The sequence below is a fragment of the Amblyomma americanum genome, chromosome 2, assembly GCF_052857255.1.
Source record: "Amblyomma americanum isolate KBUSLIRL-KWMA chromosome 2, ASM5285725v1, whole genome shotgun sequence".
Classification (NCBI taxonomy): domain Eukaryota; kingdom Metazoa; phylum Arthropoda; class Arachnida; order Ixodida; family Ixodidae; genus Amblyomma; species Amblyomma americanum.
This window is the reverse complement of record NC_135498.1, coordinates 22,547,617-22,560,638: the sequence shown is the minus strand read 5'-3', so window position 1 is coordinate 22,560,638 and position 13,022 is coordinate 22,547,617. Positions and strand designations below refer to the sequence as shown.

Here is a 13,022-nt window from a genome sequence, read left to right as displayed (position 1 = left end):
TGGTGTCATTCGCCTTCAGTAACCAATGATGCTACACACCAGCTGTCAAGAAGACAGTACCATGAACCTCCACCCTTCTTAAAATATCCGTATATATCAATGTCACAGCGGGAAAACTGTTATGTTTCCGTTAGTTTAACTTGCAGGACCAATCAGCTACACAGACATATTGTGCTGTCGTAGCCAGGAGAGTACAAAACGAATTAGTTTCAGAGCTAGAAGAACATTCTTAGCTTGGAAATTTTCTCAAGTGTTCTTGCGTTTTATGCTTCTAGAATGTAAAAAAAAAAAGTCACAGTAGAGAGAGTTGTGTTAACGACAAAGTGAATGCGAACGCCTGTTCTCAAGCTTTTGCCACCCAGAAACTGGGTTTGCCTTTAAATCAGGGAAGTCGGACATCATGTAGAAATTTCGCATCTGTTTTACCATATATAGTTGCCGAGTTCGTTACAAGTTGTTACAATTTTGCCTGTAGCATCATGTAGCTTCAACAAGATGCTGGTAGGTTGGTTTAAGCTTGGCACAAATCATCCGGATACCGAATATTCGTTCTATAGATTACAGAAACCGCGAGTCGCTATCGCCGGTTTTGTTTCGAAGAGTAGACTTACTTGATTGATCAACTGCTTTGACGGCATAGCACGAGTTTCGAGGCAACATGCATTCCATACTGGCAGAAAGATGGTGTACACTGTGGGTCACCGGCATTAGGAGTTCTGCATAGCTCAGAGAAGCCGAGGTATCCAGCTCGCTTTAGGTGGGGCCGCCGTGGGCGGGGCGGCTTCAGGGATATGGGGGCAGGGAATCGTTGAGTTCGGGTGAGACCTGTGGGCAATCACCGAATCCACACTAAACTGGCCGCTCGCATTGTGGGTTTCAGACGCCTTGTGATTTCAAGAAACCATCCTCAGTTTCGGTAAAGCCAAGGAAGGCTGTGCGTTTTGGAGCACTGCTGCACCCCAAGGCCTACGTTGTAATAGGGCTGTCCAGATTCCGCGTATAGCCTTTTCGCGTAAAGCGAGTAATGAAGCCAAGGGCAGGATGGCATGTTATTCTGGGAACGGGGCTCGCAATCTTCGTTTCCCGCCTTATCTTCTTCATGCATCACGGGTCCCCCATTCGCTCGGGACTTATATGGCCCGTCGCGCAAATGGAAGAAGTGAAAGACAGAGGGGAAAAAAAATAATAAGCCACTAAGGCAGTACACACATGACTCACTAGTACGTGAAGGCGTGCCTCTGTGGTTAAATAAAAGCTTGGAGGCGACGCCGCTGATGCAACTGCAGTCTTTTTTTTTTCTTGTTTCGTTCTTTTATTGCTCGGGAGCCCTCTCCTTTCTCTTGGCGATAAACGGGAGGAAGGCGATAAATAACAAACAATTGGCTTAGCCCTCGCACCCTTCATTGTAGTCATTTTCTTGGTTTCTTTTTTTTTCCACACAGTCACACTCATGGTAATGAAGGAAGGCACTGGAAGAAAATAAATATTAATGTGATTGCAACGCTGTAAGCATTAAAACGAGAAAAGAACAGTCGCTGAGAGAGAAACAGGCGCAAGAAGCGTCAGCAGCACCGAATGAAACGACAAAAGGAAATGGAATGCCCCTGGCGCGGAGATGTGGGCTGCCACAGCACCACTCTCCAGTGAGTCATGAAGCAACGCGTTGTCATCGCGATGCTCGCTCTTCTGCGTGCGTGCCAGACTCTGTCCCTATTAATATATTTTTTTATCTCGCAACCCAGTGTTTGCGTCTATTTGGGCGACGTTAACGTTGATTTTGTTTTTGCCCCTTTCTCTGCTAGCTCTCTGCCCTCCGAGATGTGCGCAGTCGCCGAGCAGCGAACGGGAGGGGGGGCTATAGGGTTGAGTTTGGTAGCGCGAGCCTTTTCTTTCTTTCTGCTCTTCTTTTCTTTTGGTTCGCTTTCATTTCGGGCCGCGTCTCCGACCGGGCCCTATTTTTTATGCCATTCATTAGCACCCTTTCGCAAATGAATTGTCAGCGCATGCGTGCGCTCGCGCCAAGTTCGATTTGTTTGTGGAGTGTGCTTGGTTCGTGTTTTATTTTTGCGTGTTTTTATAAGGTGCTTGGATTGGAGGGAGTGGGATGGAGGGGGGAGGGGGGGTGCCCGGTCACTTAACGGTTATCTTGTTGTGTGCGCGCTGTAAGCGTGACGCGGTGATGTTGGTGGGATTGCAACTCTCCGGCAAAAACGCATGCGTGGATCCACCCTTGGGAGGCCGAGCCCGCAGGCGCCATCCTGCCACAACGCAACACGCTCTGCGGGGCAAAAAAAAAAAAGAAAAAAGTTACCACCGTGAACGAGGAGTAGTTTCTTTTTCCTCTCTCTACGCCCTTTCTTAGCTGACTGATATCATTGTTGACAATCCTGATGAGTCAGCGTCTTTTGTAGCACTTATATGCGGCGACTCTGCATGCTGTTTTTCGTTTAAGTAGGTGGCTGCAAGCGTGATAAAAAAAAAATTCCCTGCTCATTTCAGTTTACCCTCGTCCCGTTCGTGCAGAAGTAACTGACGGTGCGGAAGAGATAAGCAGGATTTCCATATCGTTTCTTTCGTTTTTTTTTTCTTCCCATCTGATAGAACGCGTTCCTGCAAGCTTACGATATGAACCTGGGGAAATTCTGGTCTTTATTTCTCCAAGTCACTCATTACACTTCCCTTGGTCTACACTGCGTGTGCGCAGCACTTGGATGTATGCAGCATTGCGATGCCTTGCAACCTTGTCGCGTGTTTGCTTAACGTCACTTGGAAGCGGCATGCGGTGTGAAGTTTGACCGAATGCTCCGGAGCGGTGCTGGTCACTTCGAAGGGACAGTGATGTCAGCTTTGCCCACATGCTCTATAGCGGCGCTCGTCACTCTGGAAGAGTAGTGATTTCAGGTTGGACTGAATGCCCCAGAGCAGTGCTCTTCACTTGGAAGGGGCAGTGATGTGAAGTTAGATCGAATGCTCCAGAGCGGTGCTGACCACTATGAAGGGGCAGTGATGTGAGGTTGGACCAGTTATCACATCTTCCTTCCCTCTTTTGTTGTTCTGTATCTTTTCCTACAACCTCAGAGCTGCACTGCTGAACGAGCAATTTCATTTTTCTATAACGTAGGGGCCGGTTCAGTGCAGAATGTACTTCTTGAACTGGGAATGTCTCATAGGGTGATTTCCGAAAACCACTGTTATTTTTGGTGAGGCACGTTTAATAGCTGTTTCTCAGTCTGGAGGGAACGCCACCGTTTGCGTAGTGTGGGTGCATTTGTCGTTTCCTCGGTTCCGGTTCTGGTTTAGCACTACCGAAACACAAAACTAACAGATATTGAAGCAGCTACTGTATGTCCGGGAACGAATGAAGGAAATCTGCTGTACCGCGGTGACCACTGTGTCGTGATTTCTTTTCGCTTGCCGTGGATCTTGCACAGCGTTGGAAGAGGCCGGACGTGTTTCCTCGTCTCGTCTTCTCGTTTTTGTTCTCGTTTTTTCTCGTTCGTCCCGAGACATGGACGAGGCCGGCTCGCAAGACGAAGACAGCTGGCGCCTCACTCGACTCGGTCCGTCAGTTCAGTCAGGTCGAGCGCTTCGTCTTTGGCACGTTAATTATTTTTTTTTTCAGCGCTCCGCGATGTCTCTTGCCCCAGTTTTCGTGCGGATACCTCTCTCCCAATTCGAATACTAATTGCATTCTCATCTCAGCTCTTCATTCCTAGAGCCGCGAATGAGGCCAAGCAGGCGTAGTCGGCCGATGAGGCAAAACGCACAGGCTTCGCCGTTTGATTTTTTTTTTTTTTGCTTTCACGGATTTTGCCGTCGTGCACTTATCTGCACACCTTCCGGCGGTTATTTCTCTTTTCGGGGCTTGCACCACACGGCGAAAGGGTTAAGGCGGACGATGTTGCAACGACAGAACCCTCGTCACGGAAAAATCGTCACAGCGTCAATGAATTATTAGCTCGTTACGAAGGAGACGTAGGTTGACGTTTGGCAAATTGTGCTTAGCATTCTGTATTACGAAGTTACTTTTGTTCCTCGATCTTTTTGCCGGCGGTGCTCCTGACATATGCCTTGGCGTGTGTGGACCGCTACATGGCTTCACTGCGTATCAAGCTTCAGCAGGGCTTGACCCTATCCTCTCATGCCGTCCCTGGAAGCCAGCTTTCGGTTTGGAGGTTTTGTTTCCTGTTACTTATATTTTTCTTACTTTAACATGCACAGATATCTTGTGCAGATGCGAGCGCATTTACGTGCATGACAAACTGTGGCCGTTGATGTGACCTGCTGTCTTTTTGTTTTGTTTTTGGTGTCGTGAAGAGTTACCTCACTGAAGGTTTGCGTTAATTCATTCATGAATTCATTCGTGCCTTGCAGAAGGCTCTGGTACGCCGCATTAGGCGCAGTGGGGAAACTCTGACTCGGCAGGGCCAACGAACCGGGCGTGAAAATTTCTTTAGACAGCCTATAGACTGTCCGTAGGCATTTGCCTATAAAGTCTGCAGACTTTCTATAGACGAATTCTATAGATTTCTGGTCGTACACTTTTAGTAGACTTGTGTCTATAGACAGTGTACATACTATGAACAGAAAAAATAAAATATTTATAGGAAGGCAATAAAGTCCACAAAAAGTATTTAGAAAGTCTTAAACCATTTTTATAAGGGGCCACATCAAGGTGAAGTTCGGAGCTCGCCAGAAGGCAGTCGGCTTTTCTACTTATTTGAAAAGACAGCGGAAGAATGTTCCTTCGTACTACTGACAATGACCTTCCTCATTAATGTACTGTAATATATGTTCGGTCTTCGGACGCCGAGCACTTGCCGCCCTCGTGTAAGACTGCTGCGCGTCTACAAGATCAATTCCCTATTCTGATCATGATCTCGAGCTAGAATGAGAATGCCCGCCGCCTGCGAGATGGAGATCGCCTGTATAGCTGACCATATACCTCCATCCACAATCGGGTACGCTTCCTCACTCGACACGGGCGAGTGCCGATCAGATAAAAGTCTTCAGCACCACCACCACCTTGCCCGCGCGGACGGCCCGAAAAGGAAGAGCGCATCCGCAGAACAAGCAGTTGCGACGCCTGGCTCGGTGTTCGCGTGAGTATGTGCGTACACGCGTTCCGACACAGACGCACGCGACGTGTGCGCTCATCGGCTCGCCGTTGAACAAGATCTCGCCGAGACGCTTTCCGAGATAAGGCCCTTATTTACGATCTGGCGCGCTTCGCGGACGAGAGTCGTTCCCCCGCGGCGTCCGCCAGTTCTCCTTCTCCTCGGCTTTGGGCTGCATCTGGGGGCGCCGTGGGCTGTCCGCGCCGACAGAGTCCGCTGTTTGCCGAGCGTTTTAGAGCATTTCGCGCTTCCACGCTGTCGGCGTAGCGTGTGCCTTCTTGCTATGATTTGCGCGCACTGCGGGATTTGCTCCTGCAGGTTTGCTTTTCCTGTTCTCATCCTCCTTTCTGTGTCCGCGCACTTCGGTTGAGAACGCGCGGAGGTTGTTGTGCAATAGGCTAAAATGCGGGATGTATCGCGTGTGAGGCGTTGCCAAATTAATCAAGAATTTCATTTTTTTTCGCTGAAAATGTTTGGTTCATCGCTTCGTCATAACCAAAGGTCATAAGCGAAGAACTTATGGAACGAAAGAACACGTGTGCGTGCGCCTGATTTTCTTTTCTCTCTCTCTCTCTCTCTCTATCATGCAGCCGGTCGTTTGACCTGATTGAGTATTGCCTTCAGCTTTCTTGCATAATAATAATAATAATTGGTTTTGGGGGAAAGGAAATGGCGCTGTATCTGTCTCATATATCGTTGGACACCTGAACCGCGCCGTAAGGGAAGGGTTAAAGGAGGGAGGGAAATAAGAAAGGAAGAAAGAGGTGCCGTAGTGGAGGGCTCCGGAAAATTTCGACCACCTGGGGATCTTTAACGTGCACTGACATCGCACAGCACACGGGCGCCTTAGCGTTTTGCCTCCATAAAAACGCAGCCGCCGCGGTCGGGTTCGAACCCGGGAGCTCCGGATCAGTAGCCGAGCGCGCTAACCACTGAGCCACCGCGGCGTGCAATATCGAATAATTAAAAATCATGTTTTCATGAGTAAATGCAGGCACGTCATCTGAGGCTAGCAGAGGTCCGCGTGTTTATTGCTTCGCATGTGGAGAGCCCCCGTTCGATCAATGTACCTGGTATTCCTACATCTGAAATCTTAGCTTCCACTCATCTGTTCTGGTCGAAATTATGTTGCGGTGTAAGCGGCATCTCGCGATGAAATCCGAAACAAAGCGTTCGTCAAAATACACGGCCCTCCATACTTCCCTAATCCAGTCTGTAACACTCGCGGATCATTTGAGAACTTTTGCCGGGTGATTAATTTTTTGTGAGCATTTATAACGAACCGAGTCGAGCCTTAACTGAACATTCCTTGCGCGCTTCTTTTCATGACAGAGTAGCGGATGACGTAACCAGATGCTGCATGACGGCGTTTCGCTGGACGTCATGCATTAGTAAAAAAAAAAAAAACACACACAGGAAAAAGTAGGGAAAAGGAACGGTCTTCGCACGCATCTATCTATCTATCTGCGGCACCATCATGGCCACGCCCATCTCTAAACAGGCGAGTGACTCTCACGCCAGATTCCGGAACTGCGTCTGTTCCATGCCTCCACAGCTTGTTCGTATTTCTCCGTCCGATTAAAGGATGCGCGCACGTATCGTGCGCGGCTCGGCTTCTCTCAAATTATTCCGGCTCTCTTAATATCGAGAGTCTGACTCAGAAGCGTTTTCGGAATCTTTATTTCTCCGTTTCATTTTAACGTTTGATCGAACGTGCGATGGTCGGTCACGCCTCCTCTGAATACCTGCCAGCTCAACGGACACGCCGCGCCAGGTTTTCGCTTTAAGAGAGAGCCGGCCGAGGGTCGTCCTTGCGTCTTCTTTCTTCGTACGTCTCCGCCTCTTCAAAGTTTCAGAGCGAGCGGAATGTCCAGACAAACGCCGAAAAAAGAAGAGAGAAATGAAAAAAAAGGGGGCGCTCTTAAACGAGGAGTGGCGCACGCAGATTCCGAAGCTGATTCGTTTCTTTTGCGCCAGTCGGCGCCACAGTCGCCGTCGCTGAAGTAGCAGCGGACGCCGCGGCTCTTTCGGGAGTGTGTCCGTGTTCTCGGCGAGATCTCTACGCCTATATACACCTATCCGAGTTAGTTTTTTTTTCTATTTTAGCTTTCTTGTGCCCCTCTTTCAACATATATATACGCGGCCAGCGCAACGCGCATGTTTTTCGTGCCGTGTGGACGCTTCCCAATCCATCATTGAGGCTTGTCACTGAATGCATCTCTCGGGGTGTCTGCCGGTACGAGCCCTGCGCGCCGCGACTCGGGGCGAAATGCAATTAACACGCGGCCTGTTTGAACGCGGCGTTGCCCTGCCCGTTTAATCAGCCCGCTCCCGAGCCGCCCCGGCGCAAGAATAAGAAATAGAATTAGCACCTCTGCTCGACGCGTCGCGGACGGGGCAGACGTGGCGGCAAGGCGTCTTGTGCCACCTCTGCTTTCTCACCTTTCTCGTTCGCTTGGTTCAGTCTTCTCCAAAGCGACCCCGTCGGCAGTCTGCTTTAAGTAGGGCTGCGGAGAAAAATAGAGCACAGCTATGCCTGCGTCCGTTGGTAGATGTGTGTGTGTGCGTGTGTGCGAACACAAAATTGAACCTGTCGCTTACTCCGCTTTGCTTCATGCGGCGCGAATAAGCCGTCCGAGCCTACAATGAAACGATGCTCGCAGTCGGTAGCGCGGAATCATCCTGTCTGCTGCGCCCAACTTGAAAAAGTCGGCGCTGTAAATCAACAGTGCAGGATGGGCTCGGGAAAGAAATGACGCGACCTTTCGTTCTTAAAGTATTGGCGCAAGGTTAGAGTTGCTCATAATTTTGTTTAACATCCCGCTGCGAGAAGTATGTGCTAGTCCGTCTGCGATTTCTTCTTTTTTCTTTTCTCCTATTTTCACCGCGTAATTGGCCTCGGCGTATAGGAATGTCTGGTTCGGCGTGAATGTGTGCGTGCCGTGTAAGCACCGCTGTGGTGAGCAGCCGTGAAGGCAAAACCTTGGTGCACGCGTCGGGGATTGCGACACTCGCATTTGCACTGCGAGCACGGATGCCGCGTGAAAAAGACTCCCGGACAATGATACATTTCGTTTCGGAGTAAGATTGATGTAGGCCTAAAGGAAATGGAACGCTTCTGCGGTCCTATCTTGATGAATCGAAAACCTCCTGTACGCGCTCTGGGACAAGCATTGATGCGTTGTCGATGAAGAATAACCGAACCAGGTTGAATCTAAAGGGAAACAACTTGGAAGCGCTAATGGGGTCTTACATTGCAAAACAGTTCATTTAGTTACTTCTCAGATAGCTTTATACACACGTAAGCAAAAAAAAAAAAGAGACACGTGATGTAAAGTGCGTGCTTCATAATTTGAGAGTGTGTCTCGTGCGTTCATGAAATGAATTTTTTGTTATTTTCTGTATTTTTCGCTTCACTGTCATGTATCCATTTTCGTGTGTGCACTGTTTCTATGCTCACTGCTAGGTAAGCTGCGGCCGAACATTGGTTTCCTGAATGACTCAGTTTGTGCCGACGGCGACTAAAAGAGCGACGAGCCGCACCCATGCTTATGCATCCAGTGTTAAAGCTTGTAGCAAGTCATGCTATAGCCTGGAGGATAAGGAGTCGCTGAATTACAACAACACCAAACATTCGGCGCATTAAAAGCATCCCATTTGAGAATGTTACTTTAAGAACACTGCGCAACGATTTTGAGATACACTACTGCCAATATTTCTGTTGTATATTTTAAATATAAGTCATCTGCGCTTGTTTCTGAGACGTTAAATAATATCGTTCACAACTTCGTATTAACCTATATACCTCTTTACCGTGCTGTATGCTATTCGGTGGCATGTCGCTCAACTTCAATTTTGCTGTGACCAAGGTGCTATTCATGTTACAAAAACTTCTAATAGGGACCGTTGATGATCTATCTGCGGCCTCTTCTGCAGGTCTTCAACAGCATTTGATGTGATGCGAACGAAGTATCGTTGCGTTGTATAGTGCATAGTACTGGCAAAACCATTCGGCGTGGTAACGCTATGCGGTGCCCACAGCAGCGCTTGCCTCTACGGTCCCTACCTTGCCATGCACGCTACAAAGCGAACTGCGTTGAGCAGCGAATCACCCCTTACCCCTCTGCTCTTCTTCTCGACGCAGGCAAAATCCTGGAGAGCATGTCGCCGGGAGCGCTGCTGGGCACTCAGGCTTTCCTGCAGAACATCGAAGCCGTCGCCAGAGCCAAAGAGCAGGCAGCAGCAGCCGCCGCGGCGAACCAGGGTGGCGGCTCCTCATCGGGGGGAGCGGGGGGTCCGGGAACTGCCGGCGGTCCGCCGGTGCTCGTCTCTTGCCTCGGCCCGTCCAGCGCTTCGAGTCCCGGACTGACGGCACCGTTGAGCCCGGCCTCTTCGAGCTGCGGCAGCACGGGCGCCGCCATGGCCGAGGCGACCACGGCGGTGCCGGGACGCGGCGCGATGCCCCCGCGGCTGTCACCCGCCCCGGCGGTCCCGGGCTCCGAGGCTGTGGCCAAGGTGGGCGCATCCATGGCCGGAGATGTGGCCAGCAAGGCGCTGCAGATGGCCGGAGCCGCGGCCCACTCGCTACTGGGCGGACATGGACAGGTACGTGGCAGTATGAGCAGGCGTGCGCGTCTCTCAAGACTTGGTTGGCAGGTGCTCTTTGAGAACACGGAACCGCGAAAGCACAGGTGTGTCGAAAAACAGCGTCGTGCAGACGTATGTGCGATACGATTATTAAATCTATAGCCGTGTTTTGTCGCAAACGGACCAAGGCGGTCTTGATGCGGTAACACTGCTTTCTAGGAATCTGGAGATCCCCATTGCTTTGCTGGAAAACAAACGAGTAGAACGCAAACAATCATCGGAACATGCCGCGAGATCGGGGTAGTCACGGTAGCGACGTGATAGTGAAGTGGTAGTGAAGGGAACCTTAAGGAATTGTGTAAAAATAGCGCGAAAAATAGTTGACCGGATAACTTTTTCAGTTCATATCTCTATAGACATGTACCTCTTAGCGATGACAGGACATTCACGTTGAAAAAATAAATTAGCCCTCCTGGCGTGTGTGCACAGCGCGCGTTGGAAGCTGCCGCCAAGTATGGACCAAGCTGCCTGACAAGCTGTTCCCTTCACTTTCCGCCCATAGAGTGTTCGCTGAATATCCAATCGCCGCGCGCCGTCATTCACGTAGATTTACCCAACGTTCCCCCGCAATATCGCGAAAGACGTCGTGATTTACTCACGACCTCGCTTACGTCCCTGACTGTTCTTGGCGCGGCGTTATTATATTCGTGCAAGCTTTTCAGCCGGCAAGGTGCGGAGCCTTACTTACACCTCGGTAGAACAAGGATGGCCCTGCCGAGGCGCCGTTTTATGAAACTTTCTTTCGCGGCCGCCTGATGGAGTTGTCAGTGAAATCTGCATTATGACTTTCCGCGGCTCGAGCCCTGCTTTATCGGCACTCATTAACAACGCTCAGGCGGGCGCCATTAATCTCTCTGATTGTTCGACGACCAGCAGCTACACTAGTCTGGCCTTGATTGCCTTCGTGCGCCGTGCTTTTGTCTTCCCCGGCGCGCTGGCTTGCTTCCTTGCTTTTGTGTGTGTGTGTGTTTACGTGTGCGCCTTGTTTGAATTATTACACACTGCGAACACGCGCACCTTATGCGCCGCTTAGCAACGTGTTCTGGAGGGCACCCACACACAAAGGCAATCCCCCCTCCCTCTGCCACCTCCTTTTCGTGGGAGCTTTATTAGCAGACCAGCCGCGGCGTTAAGGGTCGGTCGAGTCGAGGCGTTCAACCTTGACTAGAACATTTCTGCGCCTTACGCGATGAAGCCCGGAATAAAAGAGCGCCCAACCTTGGCTGGCCGATCCCGGGAAAAGAAGTACGAAGGGCTCGCGCGTCGGAGAAAAGCCTGCGAACTAAAACGAGCGACCGACTAAAAAAAAGAAGAAAAAAAAAGCGAATTTGAAAGGCGAATCTACTCGTCGGGCAGATCCGGGCGGTCAGTTCGCATACGAGCGCGTCTGCAGGGGGGCGCTGGCTTCGTTCGTTTAGTTTATTTTTCGTTTCTTTTTAGATCTATTATTTTACGCGTGGGAGCCCGCTCGCTCTTGAGACGGGCTCTGAGGCCCTCCTGCCCCTCCGCGCCGCGTTCGTCAAAGTTCAAGAGGGCCTCTGGCATAAACACTCGCGAGCACACACGCACTGCAGGGCGCCGCGAGTTTTGTACGTCGTATTTATTTTCTCCGTTTGTTAAGCAAAACGCACACATGGCCCGAAAACGCAGCTTCGGCGTGTTCGCGCCCTCGCAAGCTGGCAAGCGGCGACTCTGCATGCAACGGCTTTTGTGCGATGCGAAGCTGGAGAATTCCTCGGCAAGTAAATGATATTTAAAGCGCCAGGACTTTTCCTTGCGTTCTTTGATGTGTCGAGGCTACTGATGTCGGGCGTGAGATGCTACAAAGAGTCCCAGGTTAGAGTACAAAGTCTGTAAAGGTCTTCACACTAAGACGCTTACTTGTAAAGAGACCCGCCACGGTGGCTCACTCGGCGTTCGGTTGCTAATTACGAAGTCGTGGGTTCGATCCCGGCCCCGGTGGCCGTATTTCGATGGAGGCGAACTACAAAAGCGCCCGTCTGCTGTCAGCGTACGTTAAAAAAAAAAATACAGGTGGACTAAATTAGTCCGGAGCCCTTCACTACGGCGTCCCTCGTAGTCTATGTGTCGCTTCAGGACGTAATATTTTACAATTTACAATTATTTTCTTGCTTGCTTGCAAATACGCCTGCACAGCAAAATTCTCTTATTTGTAATGAAACGAGTGTTTATTCGGCACTGACGAATTCGACATCATGCACTGCGGTATACGTAATAATACTTCTACAGTATGCAGCATGAAACGTTACGACAATACCAACAGATTCTGAGAAAATGAGGAGGGTGTTTTCAGAACTTAGCTGCCTGGAATAGCTGCTGACTGCTGAGCATTGTGACATGCGAAAAAAATGGGCGTGCTAGCTTCGGATCTCACACCGAAATTGCAACAAATACAAGGCAAAGGCAAAGCAAATATATTTAGAAACGTGCAAATATAGTGTCATTTTCATATCTTTCTGTGCATGCTGAAAGTTTTTGCTGATCGTCAGACCCGAGGTAGCTCACAATTGGCCTGTTTTGTGCTTACCCACATTGCCATGTTAGGTAGGTCCTACGCACAAGTCCACCACTAAGTGAATGTGTGAAAACTTGTTGGGAGGGCACAGTTCGCACTTAATTGGGTTTTGGGGGAAAGAAATGGCGCAGTATCTGTCTCATATATATCGTTGGACACATGAACCGCGCCGTAAGGGAAGGGATAAATGAGGGAGTGAAAGAAGAAAGGAAGAAAGAGGTGCCGCAGTGGAGGGCTCCGGAATAATTTCGACCACCTGGGGATCTTTAACGTGCACTGACATCGCACAGCACACGGGCGCCTTAGCGTTTTTCCTCCATAAAAAGGCAACAGTTCTCCGCGCACAGTATTCAAGGGAGCAATTAAAGCTGATAATATGTTAGCTGTGCGACATTGCCTCTGCCTAAGTAAGAAGCATTCAAAAATCATTCCAGCGCATGCGAGGTTTATGTAACACTGACAGCATGGTTGCGTGTTTCTCGTTCGGAGCAGAAGACATGCTCTCCGGCCGCAGAGAATTGCAGTCAAAACAATGGCAGCTCTTCGCTCGCGCCCTCGCTTCTGTTTACACGGCCGTCTGGGAAGGAACAGGAAAAGAAAAACACAAAGGGAACATTTGTAAACACAGGTGGCAGCGCTTAAGCTGCGCCCTCTGCACTACGTTGCTTTAATTTTTGCGCATGAACAGGGCTACGAAAGAGCATGTTTCCCGAGAAGTTTCT

General features: G+C 49.9%; 1 protein-coding gene across 6 annotated transcripts in view; it reads left to right on the top strand.

Moving 5' to 3' along the window:
• Positions 1-13,022, top strand: part of LOC144120761 (uncharacterized) — a 560,558-nt gene that overhangs the window by 514,842 nt on the left and 32,694 nt on the right. For all 6 annotated transcript variants that reach the window (XM_077653446.1, XM_077653448.1, XM_077653447.1 and 3 more), the window contains one exon: positions 9,262-9,722. In XM_077653446.1, coding sequence (XP_077509572.1) covers positions 9,262-9,722 — 461 coding nt within the window. The remainder of the gene's footprint in view (positions 1-9,261; positions 9,723-13,022) is intronic.